Genomic DNA, 23,786 nt, shown 5'->3' on the forward strand with positions numbered 1-23,786 from the left:
ACCAATTCAAAATATTAATGTACTGATTTATTCTTCAAACAGGAACAGGAGAATTACGGATCTCTATATACATAAGAAGACATTTTAAAATAGCAAATAAGTATTTTTAAAACTACATAGTCTATAACAGACAGATTTTGTGATAACCGATACATTACATAGCTTTGCAGATGAAAGGAAACACAACAAAGCTTAAGTGAAATACATAAATTAGAAATGAAAACTAATTTCTCATATGAGAAATCAACTAATAAAAAAGAATTCAATAAATATTTTTAATCAAAAATAATAAATAAAATCACATGGTGTTCAAGTTTTTTTTTAAATCATAAAATAATATCAATAACATCATAAAAAAAAAACAGAACTAAAATGTAAACATCTGATTTCAGATTTGTTAGCACAGAATAAAATCAACTTTATATTGAATCACACTTATAGTTTATTTGTATGCATATTAACAGTTTATTTAACAAATGAAAAAAGACAAATATATTTAAGAGTTTGTCATTTTTATAAAATAATAAATTAACAGGAGAATATAAGCAAAACATTACACAAACATTATTAATATAGAAACTTGAGTTTAAAGGTATTAATTTAAGTATTTCAGTTAAATATTAAAGGGAAGTCACAGTTACAACATAGGTTATTGTTTCAAATAAACAAAATAAATTTTAAACATTACAGAAAATAACACACCTTTGACAGAACTTATTTATTTTCAAAGTAAGGTTCAATCCAGGAAAAAAATATAGAGTGAAAGAAAAGGAAAACAATTTCTAATCTATTTATGGATTAGCAGGAAAACTAAGCACCCAAAAATAAAAAAACTTACATTTTTATAATTTCTTTCAATGCTATTTAAAGAACAGTAAAAATATTTTGTTTACTTTTGAAAAACTTCATTGCATAAAGGTTCAGAGAAATAAAAATATTTTTAAATTTCTAAAATGTAATTCATTAAAGCATACAGTAAACAGTCATAAATTCAAAATTTTATAGCTTTACAAACAAGAGAAATAAGTTCCACAGATAAAGAAGAGTTCTGTTCTAGCCTATGAAAATTATTATTAAAAAAGGGGGGAAAATCATTTTAATAAAAACATATAATTAGAAACATTTTTTTTTATTTAATTAACTGAAGTATTTCCTAAAGTACAATAACAGTCAGCATAATTTAATAACCCTTCTTGAAAATTAGTTTACAATTTTCGACAAATGTGTTTCAATCTAGCTTTTGCATCAAGTGATAGATAGCATTTGTTCAAGCATCATTATTTCAAGAAAGGTGAAACATTAGTTTCCATTTATATTATAATGATTTCTAATATATTAACAACTGATGAAAAATTTGTATTAAACTGGATAGCAAAAACTTAAAAAAAATTTCAGCAATTAAAAAAAACAACAACAAAAAAAAAACATTCATATTCCGAAAAGTAAATATTCCAACTGATTTTAATTTCATAATTATAAATAAAAAATTAATCTTTTAAAGAACCCATTACCTTCATTTAAAATTAAAAAGGATACTCAGAAATACAGTTTCATAATATAAATCTTAAAAATATTTGACGGTAAGAAACATAAGGGTAATTTTTAAGATGATTTTTCCATAAATGTTCCAGCTATCACTATTTTTATTAAAATGCTATTCCAAAACAAATTTTACAGCTTTCTGCATAATTTAATTATTCTATATCAAAAATGGTTTAGTTTATCACAATGCATACATTATAAAAATAAGAAACATAATATTTTTGTTTTTATTCAAAACAACAATTCCCACTTTTATTTGATGAAAATAAACATGCCAGTTTATCTGAATTTCAAGCATTTTTAAAAATACTTTCAAAGTAAGAGAACTTAATAAGAAAGTACCTGTATAAGTAGACACGACTATTTATTAATTTATCATACATAAAAAAAATTCATAATTAAATGCTATTAAATATATCTTTCTTTCTCTATTCATTGTGGATGAGAAAAATGCAAAATATTCTTACTGTTTTTATTTACAGATAACAACTGGAGATTAAAAGTTTTCATTGTAATTTCTATTGCTGATTTATCTGAAAAAAATTATTATTCGTTGTAACATTCGTTAAGATAGTGACAAATGTTAACCAAATTATTTTAAGTATAAGACAAATCACAGTGGAGAAAGTATCGAAACACTAAAAAATAAATAAATGATACAAAATACTTAAATGAAGAAGTTACTATACACACACTCATTTTAGAGTACCAGCTCTTAGTAACATGTCACAGATGAAAATTTAGAAGGAAAAATGCTAACGACCTCTTTTAAATGTACAAAATTAATGTTTCAACAAATTTGAAAATAATTTCTATAAAACTCCATGGTTATGAGCCTTGGGCATACGTTGCCCTACGAACATCTTCTATTGCAGACACCCATTTCAAGGCAAATCCTTCAGGATCTTCTAAATAGTATGTACGATTTGGCTGTAAGGAATAATAAAACCTATCAGAAATATTTAGTAATATAAAAAAACCACACACAAACCTTATGGAAATGTTTTTTTACATTGTCTAAAATTTTGATAATTAATTTTATGCTAATCAAAAAGCTCTAAGGGAAGTCAAAAATTGACAGTTTTCAACATATAGCCATTGTGTACCACAAGTAGATACTTTTTATATGTACATAGCAATATTTATCCTATATATTCAAATCATAGCAATATTTATCCTATATATTCAGCCTATGGATTTAAATAGGAAAACTTTATGAATTGGTTTTAAAGTATAAATAATTTAAAAAATAATCTAGACAAGTTAGTTTTAGAAATGTTAATAAATTATAATTAATTCATATTAGTTATATTTTACTAAACATTTTAGAAAACTTGGTCACAATGAAAAGTAGATTTGCCTCACTACACGCAGGTGGGAGTGTAAAATGACTATATAACTCAAAATCAGTCCATGTTAGTGTTTTGTGTGAACGGAAGCTTTTGATTAGTAACATATCAAAATTTTAGACAATTCAATGCAGTTTCTTATGTAAAAAGCTAGATATAATTTTGCAAACAGTTGTCTTATAGGATACAACAGATGATACACTATCAATATAAGTGAAAATAAATGTATCAAAACACTGTAAATTCACTGAATATTGTGGTAATTTTAATTTACTTATATTCCTTATAATTCTTTTCTTTAAATCACAAATTTTAAAATTTTGTATGCATAGAATATTTTCTTCTTAATTTAGCTGTGAAAAAAATAAAAAGAGTAAGGCTTCTAGAGAAGTTTGACTGTTAAAAGATTTAGCATTTTTTTCCAACGTATGAACTCATGTTACTAAGAGAACTAGCTTTTAAAAACATGCTATCAAGAAAAACACTTCGTAATAACATGTTATCCAATGAAAAATATAAATCCAAGGAAGAGTAACACAGATCCAAACAATTTTGAAAATTGTTTCTATGAAAATCTATAGTTAAGAGCCTTGGGCATAAATAGCTCTACGCATGTCTTCTATAGCTTCTACCCATTGTGGTGCACTTTTGTGAGGATCTATTAAATAATATGTACGATTAGGCTGAAAAGAATAAAATATTTAATTATGACCTTTTTATATTTGAAAAAAAGTATATATATGTACAGAAATAAAGGAAAAGCAAAAAAGGTTACGGTGGTATCCTACTTTATTAGGTTAGTAATGTTATGTTTCAAAATTTGCGATTAAAATTTCGTTACGGAATGAAATTAGTTGAGTTTTAAAATATTAGATGTCTGAAAATATCGATATTACTCTTAACAATAAAAACTAAAATAGCAAAAGCTGAAAATGAAATGAAGTCTATAAAAGATTGAAGAAATCTTTAATCTTAAAGAATGTCAAACATTGACTTTTCATCAAGTATTTTTTACCTGTTGTGGGTAGTAATGAGAATTACCAATATTGTTTTGTTTAAAATAAAATTAAAAAAAAAAAAAAAAGGGTCTGTAAAGTAAGTTTCACAAAATGGAGTTACGTGGTACTAGAAAAGATGTTCTCTGAATATTTCTATAAAAGATTGACATTATTATAAAAATAGGCTATTGTAGAAGGTTTTCCTTGCTTTAAAAACTTTACAATTGATTTCAAGGGATGGAAATTGAAGTAAAATTATTGTTGTACTTTACCTAACACTTAACATTTTCAATTAAAATTTCCAACTTCTTTTACAACAATAATTTCATTTTTTGATTTATTTATGTAGGTATTAATTATTTAAAATTCAGTTATTTTAAGAATAAAATTTTAAAATAAGATCATATAAATATGGAAGAAAGTTTTTACTTACAGTGTGGACAAAGAAAATTTTAAAATTCTTTGATTCAGGTCGAAGTTCAGGTGACCTGCAATAAGAGGAGTAAAACTTAACAATTATAATTATAATATAAACAATCTTTATTCAAATCCATATAAATGTTAAAAAAACTAATTTAATTTATCAATTATTTGAAATAGTTAGTTTGAGTTTAAAGCACTAATTGCAATTAAGGAAACAATAAAAATAGAGACTGAAACAAAGTTTATAAGTTTCAAGATGATTACATTTTGTTTTTAATAAAGTTCAATAAGCATGTTAGGAATAGAGATTAAAGTTTTTAACAAATATTAGATTAACAAAAAATATAAAATAAGGAATACAAAAATTTGTTATTAAAAAAGCTGAATAAGCAAAAAAACAAAAATTAAAACCTTTTACAAAGATTAGAACAATAATAAAATGATTTAAGGAGAAAACTTCTAAGGATTGATTTAAGGAGGAACTTCTTTAAAAATTATTTTAAAAATTTTTTTTTTAAAAAAAGAAACAAACTATATAATGGTTTCAAAAATATATAGATCCACAATTTTTTTAGACAACAGAATATGCTTGTTTTAGATAATAATTTTAATATGATATGATAAAACTCTTACAATAATTTCAGCTGTCATCTTCATAATTTTTTATTTTAAAAAAGAGAGAGAAGCAGGACACCACTGAGAAAATACTCCAAAAATAGTTGCTTCATATATGAAATATAGTTTTCGTAATAGTTGCCAAAAGCACAAAATAGTTCCCCTTCCCTAACATATTCTTACAATATTTATACTTTAATGATATAAAATAATCCAAATAATGTATTATTTCCTCAAATAAAGTGTTCTGAATCTGTTCTTATGCAATATATGTAAAATTTGAATACTTTACAAACACCAATTTTCATTACACAATATTTTGCTTATTTACTTTTCTTTTCAATTTTTGGATTATAGTAAAATAAGTTTAACCTGAATGTTAACCATCATATTGTGGATGGGAAAAGATAGTAATGATGCAATCAAAGAAATCTTAAGACTAGTATCAAAAATAAATAAAATGGAAACCTGCAGAAAAGTGCCAATCCAGGAGTTGAATTTATATTTATAAAGTTTAGTATGAAAGGGCAGGTTGGAGGTTGGGGAAAAACAGAATAGTTGACCTCAATTTTAATTACACAAAATAAGGTATATATGTGTCCTGCATGAATAGTAAAATATGTCATTTAAAGGTAATTTTCAATAAATATTACTAGGAATTAATAAAAAAAATACAAAGGCAATCTTGTTAAACTTGATTGTAAATTAAATTAAATATGACAGTAATGTGAAGAAATGGTTAGTAGTCGAAATTACACAAATTAAAATATGATACAACTAAAAGGTGTGACAGAAATAAAATTACGAGTTATTTTTTTAAGTAGTGAATTAGTACAAAAAATCGCTGATTTTTTGCAACTTACTGCAGAATTATCATTTTTGCATATATTTCTGCAAAATTAACATTTTCTTTAAAATAGTCGTTTGTAATTATTTTTTTAGTTGTAAAAGGTGAAAATACTGGGAGAAAATAAAATTTTTTAAAAATTATTATAGTGCTGATTAAAAATAATTAAAAAAAATGCTTAGTGAATTTCCATCATTAAAGTTTATGCTGTGGGCACCATACTTTCATTGTAAAAAAAAAAAAAAAAAAAAAAAAAAAAATGTGAGTTATTATGTAAAACGTTATAGTTTTTGTCGATTCCACACTCCTACAATTCATGTTAAAAAGAGATATTTAATAAATGGAAAAAAAACTTATTAGTGACTTTTAGAACATCTAACAAATGTTATTCGGTGAATTGTCAACATCTCTCTAAAGTGCACATACCATGGTATTTCACCTTTAAGTACAAAACTAGCCGGATCAACATAGTATAAATGTGGACCAGTTGTTAAAAGTAGCATTCGTCTTCGAGCAAACAGTCCCTAAATAAGAAAAAAAACAAGAACATATGAAAATAATTATATTATTTATTTTTATGATATATTAAGCTATAGCATAATATTATGACATTATCTGCTAGATGTAATATGTTTTAAGTTGTGATTCATTTGTTTAAATTTTTTTTGTTATAGGAGATGCATAGGCACAGGGGAAAGAAACACACTACCAGTAGCAAAACTACTGTAGTCGCCACTTTTTTCATAGTCAGTAGTGTACTGCACCACTTTCAAGAAGAAGTAGGGTTATGAGCAGTGCGGAACAAATAATAATAATAATAATAGTATTTGTAGCAATTTTGGACAACTACTTTTAATAGTTTAGTAAAGAAGCAAAAGTCCAAATGAAAAATTCTCTAAAAACAGAGATTTGATGAAAAGATCAGGGTCTATTTTGGGCTACTACGTCAAAGAATTTCTCCTTTAACTATTTGCAAATAAAAAATTAATACAAATAAAAACATGGATAAATTAAAATTCTACTTGGATAAAAAAAATCTAATATTAAAAAAATATTTATTATTTGGGAGAAACTAAGCACGCGACTTTACACAATACAATATTTTCCAGAATATATTAACATTAGATGGAACACTTAAATTAGCCCAAAAGCAACTTTTAAAACAATTACAAATGAATAGAATTAAATAATCTACGCACCTTTCTTTTCTCGACTATACCCTGTTTTAAAATGAGATTGCCTTGAACAAATTTATGATACTCATTATGCTTTTCTTGCTCTTCTAACCTCTTGGTCATTTCCTCTGGTGATATATCTAAAATTGAAGGTCTCTGGACAGGTCTTGCAGCAGCTTCTACAGTTTCCTCATCCAGCTGTAAGCCAAAAAGTCTTGTCATTTGTTTGTCATCTAAGCCAGGCACTATATTATCTGGAACCTAGAAATTAAAATAACTTTGATACAAGCAGATACGAAGGGATTATAAGATATTTGAGAAACATTCTGAGGTTGCTTATACACCAAGAATATGAATAAAAAATTAGTCAAAACTAAATATTTTGAATAAGTTATAATCTAAATTATGTTCCTGAATGGAAGATTAAAAAATGCTCAATTCAATATTTTAATTATAAATTCAGAAATAAGTTTTACAGCAATAACTTACAAACAGAAAGAAAAGAAAAAAGCTTGAGAAAGATTTTTGGTGCTATAAATGTGGATGCCTTATAGAGACAATGGCATAGTTTTGAACTATATAAGCTATTCAAGCAAGCTGATATCAACAAATACATCAAAATAAGTTGCTTAAAGCTTGCGGGTCACATCTGTCGAATGGACTCTTCTTCATAGACATTTATGATCTTCAATTGCAAACCAATTGGAGGGAGCTAGAGTTAGAGGTAGGCCTAACAGCAGATAGCTTGACTGTGTTGAAGAGGAATTCAAAATCCTAAGAATTACTAACTGGAGAACAATTGCAAAGAAAAGGGAAGGCTCTGGCCCACAAAGAACTGTCATGCCACTAGAAGAAGAAAAATTTCTATGCTTTTTTTATTTCACAAACAAAATGATTTAGTATTGTTATGCAAATTGGATTGGAAGATTTCTTCATAAAAGCCAGCAAACTTGAAAAGAATTAAACATACGGATGCATTCCTTAAGTAAAAAAGATTATTTCAAAACGAAAAGACATAGAAAGAAATCAACAATCTAGGCTCTACCGCCTTTCTTTAGAAATTAAGTTCATACTCAAGCTGCTTCCTAACATTCCAGTATTAAAATTTTCGAGAATTTATTGTCATGATGATGTAGCTTGATTTTTGACAGAATAAATATTGCATTTGTGCCATTAATTATTTCTATCAAACAAAACAGGAAGAATATTATTCAAAGATTTCATTTATCATGATTTTCTTTAACAGATCAAGCAATAAACTGCAGATAAAATTACAATAAGTTAAAAATTTTAATATTTAAATTAGTAAAAATAAATATCTGAAAAATCAGTGAGTAAATTTAAAATCATGTTTAAAAAGCATATATATAAAAGTATATATAGTCAACCCATTCATCCTCATGTTTTTTCATCTTGTTTATCTAGTCATGTCGCAAATGTTGTTCATATAATATTAACAATATCAGCTTAGATCATTTCTGAAACTAAAAAATTCTTGCCTCTAACGTTCAGAAATTTTACCAACATTTGAAGAAAAAATTAAGTTATTCACCGCAAACAATTAGATTAGAAGCATGCATCACTTGTCTACAAAGCCACAGTTTGCCCGCTCCCCTTTAAGTAAAATTTACACAGAGACTAAATCTCACCTCGATGGAAGGTTTTTACTCTAGATATTCATATTAAACTGAATAACAACATTTTTTAAAACAATTTACAGTTCTTCTAAAACTATTTCTGTATTTAATTACTCAGGGAAAGGTCTAAAAGTTTAGGACCATGTTACATAAAAACTGTATATCTATGAATTGATTTTGTTTCTGCCATAAGTCTTCTTTCATAGAATATTAGATACTAGTCTAGTTTCGGCGAAGGCAGTATATAACCTTGAAAGTTGTGTACATTTTCTGTTTAATGCAACTTTTAGATCACACCAAATGTACTCCATATATATGTTAATTTTTTCAGATACTAATCATTAGAATGTATTGACAGAAATATATAACTTTGTTCGTCACTGTTGATGTAAGTAGATTTTGAAAGTCAAAGTCTAAGAAAAGAGATTTGAAGATTTTCGAACCTTTTACTTTTGATGTAAAAGTCCACTAAAAGCAATTATGTCTTAATAGTTAGTGAAGAAGTAGTAGGATATAAAATACCACGGCGTGGTTCATTTATTTCACAAAAAGTATTACCACATGTAAATATATTTGTTTTTCTCCAAATATATAGAGACAAAAAATGTCCCCACAGAAAATTTTTTTGCTTTCACAAAAATCAAAAAAATATGTGTTTAATAGTTTTATATAATAAAGAACATATCCGGAAAGTTTCAGCAAAATCAAATCTGTCAAGTATCTAACCATGGCTGATTTTTAAAAACAATGGCTCTTAAACCAAAATTTCTGTATATTTCTTAAACCAAAATTTCTGTATATTTTAAACAGATTTCTTTTACATTGTAAATAGTTTTGCAGGAAGAACATAATTTTTTACATTTATTATAAATTTTTTAATTTTCCAAATCTACTTCTTTATTACTCATCTTTATAGTCCTTTTCCTAATTTATGTTGACCTGTCTCTTTCCGTTACCTATCATTCACAATGAATGATACCATGCGAAGCAAACAATCAAGGGTCTACTGTAATAATTTTTCATCATATTATTTTTAGAATAATATTTTATTATTGGAGTTTGACATATGTTTATATTATAAAAAGGAAGAAAAAAAAAGAAGAAAAAAACTAGCTAATGTCATATTTTATATTCAAAACAGGTTTATAACAAATAAATATAACAAACTGTATGAACTACTTAGAAAATAAAATATCAATTAATGTACTTGATATTGGCTCCTTAATTCTTCATTACTAGAAGTTCCTGGTAAATATGGAAGTATTCTAGGGGGATTACGCTCATGTAAATTTTCCCAAGGAATATCACAAAGGAAAGGATGGTTTCGAATGGAAGGATAGCCATTTGTATCATTTGAACCAATACGTTGAGATGGCTCTAGGACCTATAAAAAATGGAACTCATTAATTCTTGCATGGCAAATATGTCAGACATTTAAAAAAAGTTCACAACTAGTTCTTCTTGAAATATATAAATTACAACAAATATAGGGAAGAGGAGGGCTAATATGGACATTTTTTACACATTTGTCAAAAAACTTTATTAAATGTAATTTTACTAGAAGTATTTTTAACAATAATATGGATGTTTTATTGCATTCTGATTTATATCCAAACAAAAAAAAGTTGCTTAGTTTTTCAGAATAATTTTTTAAAAAAAAAGGCTGTTTTAGTCCACACTAGCCCCAGTACACAGAGCTGTGGATAAATTTGTTTAGTCATTTTTTACAACTCAAAAAGGTAAATCTAAAGCCAAAATGAATTTAATTTGAATCAAAGCCTTATTGGATATTAAATATTGACTTAGATTAATTAAAATACCAGTTTATAACAGAGCATTTTACCATATTAAGAAAGACATTTTGATTGCAAATGAATACATTTTAAAACCATTATTCAATTTAGTTTATTTGAAAAATATTTTGTTATTTTTTATTTATATTTGTACAAAGAATTGAGTTGTCAACTTTAAATGTTTATTGAGACGCAAGCCTGATAATTCTACCAGTCACTTGCGATGGAAGTTTGTAGACTATTTCTTCGCTTAAAAACTGAGATTTTTCTTCTTTCTTTTTCATGAAAAAAAAAAAAAAAAAGATCATCTTTATTTCTTAAAAATTTAACATCACAATCTCTAAATCTACAAACAACTTTCATTCCACCAACATAATGCATAATACTGTTTTTTAGTTCCCTTTCTGAAAAAAAAAGAAGAAAAAACTTGTTTAGCACGAATTTGTTAAATTCTATTGATTCAGTGCTGTCAAGAAGTTTCAATTTATTTACATCAATCTGATATGCCTTGGATTTAAAAATAAAAAATAAAGTTGCTAACTAATAAATGAAAAAATTCATTTAAAGCATGCCCACACAAATCAGACCGTTATGTATATGTTAATAAAAGAGAAAATAAAAAATTTGCAAGTTACTTATGTAAGTTTTTTTTCTTTTTTTTTCTTTAAAGAATATGAAGGACAATTTTTTTAAAATAACATGCATATGAAATTAAGTTAGCTTAAATATTGTACAAACAGTTCCTAATTTTTCTCTGTTAAAGGACTTCGTAAAGGTGCTAAAATTTGCAAAATAAACAAAAAAAACTTGTTTATACACTTGTTTGCAAAAAAAAATTTTTAATTTTCAAAAAGTAAAACATATTGCACAATGTTTTAGAACTGTAATTTTTAGTAAATTATAGCAAAAATAGTTTTTCTTAATTGATTTATTATCAAATTAGGTTAATTCACAATACGTATATTTTTTCTCTAACTGATAAACATTTATTGATACTATGAGAAAAATTGCAATACACGTAGAAAAAAATGATTTTAAAATTCCTTGTCTGCTTTTGGGATATAACTATATGCAGCCATTATTCAGTATTCAGCCCCTTTTGACAAATATTTGGCTGGCCGAATATTCAGCAAAGCAGCAAAGTATTACTTGGAAAATTATTTCTTGATAAATTTGCTTTAGGGGGAAATTTTAATAGATTTAATAGGGAATAGCCTAAAATCGTATTTTTAATTATACATTATTAAAATTAATAATTTTTACATACAATTGTCATGTTCTAAAATTTAGTAATTTATGTTCTGAAAGATGCATGGAAAAGCAAAATTTGAAGAATCGAAATTAAATTACTTTATACTGAACCACGAGTTTGGTAAGGCTGATTTTTTTTCCTTTTTTAAATTATATTCAGGTAAATCAATTTCATTGTTTTTGCTTTAAATTATAGCGAAGCATGTTAATGAAAAGTTTCTAATTAACTCAGTTCTTTCATTATCCTTTTTTTATTGTACAGTAAGACAGATAGCTGGTAACATAGAAAACTGTGATTCTCAATGTTTAAGTTATATTTTTGAACCAAGAACAATATCGTTCTGTTTGACTTTTTATTTATTAAGTTTTCTTTTTATCAGAGTTTTCATTATGACAGCATTTTTTAAAGAGCACTTTTAATGGACAATATTCTCTTAAGGTCACTTTTTTCTAAAGATACAGCAAAGTGAAAAAGTCAAATTGAGATTTTTAGGATTATATCTTTCAATTAAAAATTAATAAAATTTTTTACTTTGGTTTATACAGTGTTTTCACTACAGCGCGAGAATTTCGCATATTTTTTTTCTTTCTCGCATTAAGAAATGATTACCGCGAGAAATTCGCGCATTCTATAAATCAATTTCGAAATTCGCGAATTTCTCGCCTTTTAGAAAAAGCTTCGAATTACGCCATTTAGAATAAAATCCGTTTCACTTCCCTTCCTGGATCTTTCATTATCTTCAACATCTGCCCCAAGTTATCTAGCTTCCCTATTTACCAGTATTGTTCAGAACCTTTTGGAACAACAGAACACAACCACGGAACCACTTTCAGAACATATTTCTCTGCAACTCAACCACGTGTTTACGGTAGGTAAGGTTTCTTCATGTAAGACGTTCAAATTTTTTTATGTACTAATGTAAGATAGACAAATACCAAGTAAAGTCGAAATCTTTTATGATGATGCACCAAAAATATTCAATGCTTTAAAAAATAGAAGACGTTAAAAATTTATTAGAATTAAAGAAATGATTTTTTTTTCAAGAGTTTTTGTGTTTTTTTTTAGTTTTTAGAAATCTCACTTAACTTTTTGAAATCTCACCCTGTTTTTGAGAAAGGGTGAGAAATTCTCACTCATTTTTTTTCTATGATGAAAACACTGTTATATCTAGCTTTTTTTTATTTTTTTAAATAAAATTATGTTTTTATTGTGTCACGGCAGTTAAGGGAGTTTCTATTAGACTTTAATCTTCACTTTTTCTTGAAAATACTGAAATAGGAAAACTGAAACGTTTAGCTTTAAAATTTTCTTTCAAAAATGAAGATTGATTTTTATTTTTTCTGTTTTGCTTTTGTATATAATCTTTGTTTTTTATAGGAGTTTTTATGATAGTGCTGCTTTTTTAAAAACGTGTCTGATAGACATTATCTTCTTTAATGTTTAATAGAAATTTATTTTCTGTTATTTTCTATTTCTGTTCTATTTTCTGTTTCTGTTCTATTTATTTTCAGTTTTGTTTTAGTGAAATATTGATTTTGCATAAGAAGTGAGACAGTATTTTCTCTGTTTAGTATGGCATTATGAGTACATATATATTATGGCATTCATTAAAAAAAATTAACATCATTGTAAAAATTTTAATTGACAGAATACAACCATGTTTAGATTCAAATTTTATAGTATTCAGCTTTAAGTTACACAAATAAGTAGATTCTCTTCAATGATTCTTAAAGGATAGTAAGAGAGAGAGGAAAGACTTATTGATTCTTAAATGTTAGTAAGAGACTTACTAGTGAGTTTCAAAGCAGCGATGTATAATAGATGAAAACAAATTATTTACATTAAAATTTATTAAGATAAATTCAAGCTAAGAATTATATTCAGCAAAATGTTATAATTTATTTTTAAAATATACTGTTTTCTAAAGCAACATAATGAATTTGTAAAATACAAACCAATAACTTCTCGACAAGGTCTTTAGCAGGAGGTAAAAAACCATCTGGGAAATCATATTCTAATTTTGTAATCTTTTGAAATATTAAATATTCATTTCTAAAAAGAAAAAAAAAAATCAAAAAATTTTAAAATTTTCTTTGTAAAAACATTGAATAAATAGTTTAAAGAAAATTCTAATAATACATACGGAGCTCGAAATGGGGGAAGACCTGAGACCATTTGATATACAATACAACCCAAGGCCCATAAATCCACACTGAAAAAAAGTAAAAGTAAGATTAATGCTATTAAGTCAAATTTTTATGCATTTTACTAGGGGAATCTGCACTTTATTTCCTAGTGCTTGTTAAACTAACTGCTTACCTAGTTATTTTTATATAACTTCACAGTACTTAAGCTATCAAACATTTTTCTGATTTAATTACATAATTTACTTGTTGCTTAAATGCAAATAAAAATATTATAGTATAAAAAGCAACTACCTTAAGTTTGCAAAAATTATCCAATAGATAAAGTGTGGAAAAAAAAAAGAAAAATAAATAAATTACTTATAATACAATTTCACAAAATATTAGTAAATGATTAATACTATATTGAACAGAATATTAGGGAACAATTTTAAATTATATTTTACCTGGGAGAAGCACTTTTATCACTCAGCATTTCAGGTGAAACATATTGTGCAGTTCCAACAAATGAATTACTTCTTGTATTTTCACTACTTGAAGCTACAAGTTTAAATAAATAGCCATGATGTATTTTGTCCACTGACACAAAGAATTTTTAAATAAATTAATATACTGAAACTTACAGTCACTATTTTCAGTACTGATGACTTTTGCTGAACCAAAATCAGTTATTTGAATATGCATATTTTCATCTAACAGTATATTTTCTGGTTTTAAATCTCTAAAAAACAAAAAAAGAACAAATTATTTCAAAAGCAAAAGGTGTTTAAGAAATATTTATAAGTGTAAGTTTTTGTTATCAGTAAAAACGTATCACAATAAAAATTAATTACAAAATGCATAATTTCTATTTATTTCATAAGATACATTGAAAATCTATTTCTAACTGTTCATTGAGCATTGGATTTAGTATTTTACAAAGAATTTTAAAATAAATATGATTGTAAGAAGTTAATAAAATACTATAAGCAGCTAAGAGATAGAATAAAAACACTATCAAGTTAAGAGCAAATTCCAAACTAAAACATAGACTAATTTTTTTTTTTTTTTTACAACTAATCACAAATCAATTAAAAACTTTTCGTAGAATAAATTGTATAGAATTTACTTTATTTCATCATTTTGATGCATAAAAATACATGATTTAATATAAAATTTAAATTTGGAAGATTTAGTTTAAGCAAATCAAGTTTATTAACATGAATATTTAATTAAAAATGGCTTAATACCATCTGGAAAACTTAATCAAAATTGGAAAAAGGGCTCATATAACAAATTTTTAATAAATTATTAAAACAGAAATACAGAATAATAAATAAAAAAATAATTTGACTATTACTACAAATTTCAAGTTAACTATATAAAATTTTAAAAGAATTGAATAAAAATATAAGTGCCTAAGAATTGACTCATAGGAAAAAGTCAGGGCTTTGGAGTTGAAGTTAGGTTGATTTTCAGAAAAAAGGAGTCAGAGTAATGAAGTCACTAAAAACACTTAAACTCCGACTTTAGTTTTTGATGGAATTTGAAATGAAATTAAAGTGAATTGAAAAATTTAATGATAAACTGAGTTATTTTTATTTATAAACTTTACATTAATAAATATTTACCCGCTTCCTATTTTATTGGGATATTAATAAATAAATGAAGAAAAAAGAAACTAATAGTTTGCTAGACAACAAGATCTTACTAGGTTAAATACATGTAGATCCAAAACACTGTATTTTGTTGGACGACAAACAAATTTAAAAAACAACGAAAGCCATCAATTAACTTTTACTAAGAATGAAATTATTTTCAGAATAATTGGAATATTCAAATCAAAACAGTTAGACTGTAGACATTGACTGAGTCTCTATCCTCTCTCTCTCTTCCTATAATGAATTAGATTTTGAGAAATATTTGGACAATGAAAATAAAAATAAAGAACCAAGAGACTTTAGATATAAAAATGAAAAAAATACAAACAAATTTCTACACAGCCTTTGAAATAGAGAAATATGATCGCTCTTGCAAGACTCTTCTTGTAGAACTTACAAAAATCCATCCTGAAAAATTAAAAGAAGTAGCCCTAACTGTAACAACTGTTTATCCTACTTAAGTTAATGTGAAAAGACTATTCTCTGGGTCTAAAGTTCATCAATTTGGATCTATTGTCCTCTATCAAAGAAGATCTTGCCCAAGCTAAACTGTTCCTCAGAAATTACTAATGCCAAGTTTTCCCCTTCATCATAAATTCTAACAAATTTAAATAATCTGCTATGTTTAAATTTTTTTTCCGTAGCATCTATTACTTTGTTTATATTTTAAAAAATAAGCTATAACACATGTGCATATGTTTAAACATACATAAGGGAATCAGTTTCAGGATCTTCATGTTTAAATTTCCAGGAGTCAGAGCCAATTATTTTTAATTCGACTCCACAGCCCTGGAAAAATTAAACCTATTCCAATATATAAAGTAATCTTATTTTAGGTTGAAATTATTAATATAAGAAACAGAAATTACCGATGAATGATGTTTAATTTGTGAAGATGCTCGATTGCCAAAACTAATTCTGCTGTGTAAAATTTAGTACATTCTTCATCAAATGAGCCAACTTTTACTATGTACGGTAAAAGTTCTCCATGTTTTGCATAATTCATTACAAAATCTTATTAGTTAAGGAACATAATTTGGTATCTAAATAGCAAAAGTGTTAATAAAATAGATAGATAAAATCTGCAGGTTGAAACAAAAGTATTTTGCAAAAATTTCTCAATTATAGCATTGATTAATCAAGAGATGCCTGATTTTGCTGAAAATTTGAATTTGCATAATATTTTCATGATGTTAAAACAAAAGAGTTATAATAAACTGATACTAAAATTTTATTAATATTTATAATATATAATTTTTTATGAAATCATTTTAAAAAATGCAACAGATACTTAAACAATAAAAATGAATTAATAAATCACTAAATAGTTAAAATAAATGAAAATTCAAAAGTATAATTTTTACAAAATGTTCACTTTATAGAATTCTTGAAATTTTCGAGCTTTGTTTAACATTATACTTATCTTCAGAAAATAATCTTTTTTCTTTTACTGAATTAGATATTAAAAATGCTTTTATTATAAGACTATAAAATTTAAACTTTCATATTATATATATAAAAAAAAGAACAATCAATAATCAATCAAGTTACTTAAATTTAGAGTACAAGGACAATAGCTTTAGAACTAATATATGCCTCTCACATACATCAATTGTTGACAGCTGAATTGGCTGTTGAAATGAATATTCTAAAGAAGTTTTTTGAACTGTAATTCATTATTTTAATTATTTTTTTGCATATAAATTATATTTCAGAATTAGATGTCATATATTCATACACACACATATATATATCTATATTTTTCTTTATTTGGCCCTAGTTTTATAGCTATGCATTAGTTTGTTTCATTTTAAATTTGTCAAATGAAGATAAACACAGCACTGAATTTTATTGCGCTTAGAAGATTTTCACTTCAGAAAGTTTTTGTGTAAATATATATGTAGGCATATACAAATTTGATTCTTAGTGAGAACAAAAAAATTTAAAATAAAAAACATCTTAAAATGATTAAATATGAAATATTTATATTAGAAAATGAATAAAATGAATAAAATATATATAATTAAAGTTAAGAGGTAACATAATAATACTACTAAAACTAATGAAAGCTGTTGAAATATTTTTGAAAACACCTTTAAAATATACTTTAACTTTTAATGCTTAAAGATTGGCTGAAGAAACTTATTAGCAATGCTCTATCTATTATTAAATCAAAAGAAATAATGTTTTAGTCTTTAAATGTTTTAAGTGACCTTGAACAAAATGCCAAATTGAGTTAAAATAAATGCAATCATAAATAGTAAAAATTCCTTTTTAAAATAAGATATTTCTAAATAGAGGCAGCTTATAATAATCTTACAAACATTTTTTTCTAATAAAGTGATTTAAATAATAAATTTATTAAAGGATACATAATCTATCAGCATCTTGAAATGTGCAGTACAATTTAATGAAAAAAGGGCTAGGATGATTATTTAATATGTTCATAATCTGTTTTTCTCTCATAACAGCTTTCTGTTTCTTTTCCCGAAGAATATGCGTCTTTTCACATACCTTAACTGAAAAGAAGAAGGATTAAATTGAAATTTAGTAATTATTAATAATTAAATTATTTATAGAACTAAAAGCTTTATTTAAGGATATCTTTTCAAAACCAAACAAGAAAGATAAAATGATACTAGGAATCCAAATATTTAAAAATATCGTAAATACTAAGTAGTAGCGCTTATAGGCCAGGTCAGCTGGTTTTTATTGGAAAGAACAGCTTTTCTTAAAATAAATATCAGTTTTATTGGTTTTTTAATATTTTATTATACAAAGTTAAGATATATGTATTTAAATTAATTTTATTAATGACAATTCAGTAAAATAATAAAGTAAAATATGTTAACTTTACTTTCTCTTGAGGGCATTTATTCCATAAATAGGTTAATTTTATGATATAATTGTTGCTCCAAATTAGCTTCAAAATCAGATATTTTTGCCTGAAATTGTTCTAAACGCATTTCAATCATGTTCTAATTCACCCAAACTGTACTTTAAATTGAGCTTTTGTATAAAACTGTACATGATTTGTTAGAAGTAATTATTATTATTCATATACTTATGTTGTATTGAATAAGTTGATTTCCCAATAAAGTTAGTTCTGAGTAGCTTAAACTTATTGTTCTTAACTCTTCCAAGGTTACAGTTATTACTTCAAACTATATCAAAAGTGCAAAGTAGCTCCCCCAAATTGTTTATAAGATACTATTTATAAGCAATTCGGGGGAGCAACTTACAGTATAATTAACAATTTTTTTATCCCTTTTATAATATTACAGTTTTTGAAAAATATTAGTTCTAATAAGAGCCAGCTTTTAATTTTAGACAGTATTTTTTAGGTAATTAGAAAAAAAGTTTTATTTTGCCTGGTTAAAATCCTGCCATCAATCCAGCTAAAGTTCCGTCACAACTTGAGATACAACAAGCTGTATTATACAATTTCTTTAAATTAGAGTCAGAGAAAAAAAGATTAAGAGAAAGTTCTTAAAATTATAAAGCAAAAAATAATTGAGAAAACAAAATGAAAAATTGAACTCGAACTAAGAAATCATGAGAAAAGTATAGGGGAAAAAATAAGCTTAAATTTCAAAATAAAATTAAAATCATAGAGTTAATATTAATTATTATTGTAAATACTAATGACTTACTTGCATATTCTTTGTTAGAGTGAATATCTTTTGCCAAATAAACCTACGGATAAAGTTACTAAGCATTAGATAAAAAAATTTCAATAAGTAAAAAGTATAAATTCAAAATCATTACTTAGAAAAGATGAGGATACATGCCTATTTAATTCCGTTTTCAAATTAAAAATAATGTGATAATTATAAATTTTTAAACACCACAGCAAATCAATATTCTGAGTGTCAAATATAAGATTCACAGGTGGCAAAGTGGAGTCATAGTAGAAGAGTTGTTTGACTCTAGTTAGTTATACAGGGTGTGTAGCCAAATCTTTGAATCAAAAATAAGCACTTTTTAAAAAATTTTCAAGCACTTAACAAAAATTTTCAAGCACTCAAAAAATTCATATTCTATCAATGATATTATTGAAAAACAAAAACTTTTTATAAACAGTTTTAGCGTCAAAAAAAACCCAAAAGGAGACGGGCGTAAATCGAAACAATCAGTACTTTCCCATATCACCGAGTGAATTCAACTTGACCCTGAACTCAGAACAAAAGTACCCTTACCCCCTACATCAAAAAAAGTGTTAGAAGTAAAATAAAATAAACAAGAACAAAATTAAAAAGAAAAACATTTAATAAAGATCTGATATTCTCTATCCGAATTGGAGCACTCGGGTTTCGGTTTCAAGTGTGCGCGCATGCGCAAGTCATAACGTGGGTACGACATAGTCCGCGTGAATGATCACGTAGCAAACTCCCCATTTTTCGTGAAATGCATGGGATCCACCAGATATCACTGAAGGGAAGAAAAAAAAATTTCGGAAAAAAAAGCACTTTTTAAAAACGCCAGCTGAAAAAAGCACCTTTAAAAGCTTTTAAAAATGAAATCCCCAAAAAAGCACCTTTAAGTACTTTTTGCAAACGCTACGCACCCTGTTATAAGTAAAGTCTAACAAATTAAAAAAAAAAAGAAGTTTTTGATGTTATAAAACTCATTTAGACAAATATCTATAATTAAATGAACAAAAACATTAATCGAAAGAATATTATAATAATTAAACTCACAACTAATCACATTTGAATGTCTTTGAGACTAAGTTTTGTAGAACAACTGAAAATGAACGCAGAAAAATTTAAAACAAATTATCTTAATAAAAAAGTTATTATTAAGTTATCTTTTAATTCAGAAATTAAATAGCCAAATTTATTTAGCACAGGAAAAAAGTTAATTAAAAAGAAATGTAAATGAATTCAACGTATCATTTGTAATAGTTTTCTAGCTCATTAATAAATATTTATTAAAGAATCTTACGGTACATTTTTTTAAAAATTTTCTCCAGCTATTATATTATAATATGAAGTTTAATTTCATTCAAAATACCTTTACCTTTAATTGTACATAACAAAACAGATATATCATTAATTAATACTTAAGTTTCTGCAAAATTTTGTTCATTTTGGCAGACAAATAAATATTGACTTCATAAAGGAAATCAATAAAAAAATATTACAAATAATTTTTATCACGCTAATTCATGAAAAAGTATGTAATTTAGTTAAAGATATTAATTAAGTCATTATTTTGAAAAATATTAACATGCATTATTATACATTGGAAGATACGGGTGATAATTTAAAAAAAGTAGCATATCTTATCTTGGGAGAAAAAAAACACTAGCCACAGAAGATTATAACTATTTTAAAGAAATTAATAACCATAGAAAAAGATCCTTCTCCAATGACTTTCCCAAATCGGAAATCTTTAGCAGATTTCTTCAGAGGAGGTTTAATAGGATTTGGTGGTGCTTGTTCATTCAGAGTAGTAGCACTTGCTGTTCCAGGTGATCCATCCAAATTTTGTATACGACATTCAACAGACTGAAAATATGTGCAAGATTTGACTTTTAACATTGTAGGCGTAAAAAAGATATAACAATCTTCACATAACAAATCAAAAAAATTTTTTTTATTAATTTTAATGACATACAATTTCTAAAATGGTGATTTGAGTTGTTCACTAATTATTTAAATATATTATTTTATATTTGACATAAACTGGAAGTTGGGGAAAATCAACTCAGGTTTTATCACTGCTTATTGATAGCAAATAAAACAAAACTGAAAAATAATACATTATTGGTACAGGTAGAAAAAGTATTTTATCAATATTTAAATGATTTTTAAAATGAAAGAAAACGTGAATTATTTTTTTTAATGTTCTTCTTACTTTAAAATTATCTTTGATTATTATTTTTAACTCTAGCAAAATTTCAATACACATTCTTCCTTTACTAATTCCAAACACCAATTATAATCAAGTTAACATAGGTTTCTAATTCAATGCAAATGCAAGACTAAAGTACTGCACTTTAACAGTTAACAAAACCAGATACTGATATTAAAGTCTCTCTCTCTCTTTTATTTATTATTTCTTGTGTGTGAAAGAACACATAATTCCATAACTTTAATATTAATTTTTTATATTACGGCTTGTAATGAGGTAAACATAAATTTTACTCTTCAAGTTCACCTTATTCTTAATTTTCCCTTCTTGCACGCCAATGCCTGATTATCATTAAAGTTTTAAGATGGATTAACAACACAAACTTTCTCTATGACCTTCTATTTTTGATTCCATAAATAAACCCAATCCAAAACAATACACTGGCCTAAATTATTTCGTTACATACTACCACAATTAGAAAGTAAAATCCCAATTAGAATATTTTTTTAAAATAAAAAAATATTTATCATTTTAGCAATGCAAACTGGGAAGCAATTCTGAAATAGCAGTTTCCAAGCTAGTTGAACTGGAAAGATTTCTGTATCAGCAATAAACAATTGCCAAGTTCAGATGATAACTAGGTACAGACACAAAAGAAACTATATAAAATATCATAGAATGGGAAAAACATGGAGATAAAATTTGTAGCAACATGCAAGCAAGCCACTATATATATATTTTAAAATAGATAGTAAGAATAAAATATTTTTGCACCATAAAGAATGCAGATGATGTTAAACAACATAGTTACAGAAAACCCCAACGCCAGTGAATTAAAATACATAAATGGAATATATACTAAATCTTCTTTTTACATAAAACTTTAGAACAGAACTCAGAGACCAATCATTACTTGGGAAGATTTCTGTATTAATACCTCCACGAAAATATAACTGGACATGTGAAAAACTGGTATACTTGCATATGAAAAAACTAAAAAGACTTTACAGATGGGAATCAAACTCTAATTGCATAACTAGTAGCCATCAACGGGCAAACCATTACATTCTTTATTCAAAATTTGTAAGTACAAATACCCTTTGGAGATGGTAGTTGGCACAATCAGAAAATGATATGGTATATCTCCATTAGGAATTGAATTTTTTTTCTTCTATTTTCAGCATAATAAAAGTTGTGTAAAAAATTGCAAAAGATAAATATGTAAAATTAGATATCGTAGCTAAACTAGATCAGATCAGATATTAAGAACTTTTCTAACAGTTTGGTACCTGAAAGGATGGTTTTTTGAAGGATATTTCCGCATCGTGATCTGTCGTACCAACTATGCAACCATAACGAGTTATGCCTTTAGAGTTGGTCCCTTTCTGTGATTTTTTATAAAATTTCTCGTGGACCTCTACCCGGAAATTGCCAAGACTTGGAAATTATTCTACTACGGGTCACGATATGGAAATCTCCCCGTGGGTATATTCTGCGATCTGTGGAGCCAATTCCAATCACCAAGGTGCCAAATAGATTTCAAAACATGCAAATCTTTTTTAAAAAAAATTTAGATGCTTGTTTGGGGGTGGCTATGAGTTATACCTTTCGAGTTAGCCCATTTCTGTGATGTTTTTTTTCTCTTTCCAATTTCTCAAGGGCCGCTGCCCAGAAGTTGACAATACTTTTCAATAATTTTGCCACAGATCACGATACTGAAACCTCACCCTCCCCGTTTTTCTATGTAGATATGGGGAAGATTTCGGAACTGATACCAGCAACAAAATAATCCCCAAGTTTTTGCGACTTTTTCTACATGGACTCTGCAGTGCATGTGAAAAACAAAAAAAATTACAGGAGCGAATAAACTTGAATGGTATAACCAATAACATTCACCAGACAAAATACTATTAATAGATTATTTCAAATTTTAGCAAATTCGAAAACCCTTTGACACAATGTGGATTGTAGTGTAGTTGGCGCAAACAGGGAAGTAACCCCAAGTGTATTACTGACATAAATTTTCCTAGTATAAATTTCCTATTTTCTTTTTTTAGAAGGAAAGATTAATGAATCCATTCATAGTAGGCAACATTGGTTTTGGGATAACAAATTAGCTTGATTGTCAACGTATAATAAAAATTGAAAATAAAGACTGAAGAGTTTTTAAAGTGTTTGAATTCAAAAATCCATAAATATTTAACAAATTATATCATGCCATGTTTTTATATATAATCATCGTTTATTTACATTGATAAAAATTAAAGGCTCTATTATCTCTTTATTAAAAATCTCAGATCAACCAAGTCAATCAATAGAAACTTACAACTTCCCCGGCACTCATTATTTTTCTTTCAAGAATTGCATTCGAATAAAGAGAAGTATATAAATAAATAAATAAAGAATGATAAAACTTTTAATTAAAAAAAATTACACGAATCAGATAAACAATAACAAAAAAAATCAAAAGCAGCAAACGCTTTGGTGTTGAGTTGTACTGCAACACGTTTAA

The 23,786-nt window shown here is 26.0% G+C and overlaps 1 protein-coding gene across 4 annotated transcripts; it reads right to left on the reverse strand.

Annotated features, from left to right (window-relative positions):
• Window positions 1–5: 5 nt before the first annotated feature.
• Window positions 6–23,770, reverse strand: LOC107438749 (Phosphoinositide-dependent kinase 1). Of its 4 annotated transcripts, none has more exons than XM_016051105.3 (14): window positions 23,601–23,770; window positions 20,767–20,928; window positions 19,069–19,111; window positions 17,788–17,934; window positions 16,285–16,429; window positions 14,399–14,496; window positions 14,222–14,315; window positions 13,775–13,843; window positions 13,587–13,683; window positions 9,794–9,970; window positions 6,974–7,210; window positions 6,201–6,298; window positions 4,323–4,377; window positions 6–3,574 (listed from the first exon to the last, which is right to left on the reverse strand). In XM_016051105.3, exons 1-14 carry the CDS (start codon window positions 23,616–23,618, stop codon window positions 3,473–3,475), a joined length of 1,542 nt encoding a protein of 513 aa, XP_015906591.1. In that variant the 5' UTR covers window positions 23,619–23,770; the 3' UTR covers window positions 6–3,472. The 4 variants fall into 4 exon arrangements, with proteins under 4 accessions (XP_015906591.1, XP_071035416.1, XP_015906592.1 ...); XM_071179315.1 differs by having other exon boundaries at window positions 6–2,472; window positions 6,974–7,147; window positions 23,601–23,755; XM_016051106.3 differs by having other exon boundaries at window positions 6–2,472; window positions 23,601–23,755.
• Window positions 23,771–23,786: the final 16 nt, after the last annotated feature.

This window comes from Parasteatoda tepidariorum, chromosome 1 (genome assembly GCF_043381705.1).
Source record: "Parasteatoda tepidariorum isolate YZ-2023 chromosome 1, CAS_Ptep_4.0, whole genome shotgun sequence".
Lineage (NCBI taxonomy): Eukaryota > Metazoa > Arthropoda > Arachnida > Araneae > Theridiidae > Parasteatoda > Parasteatoda tepidariorum.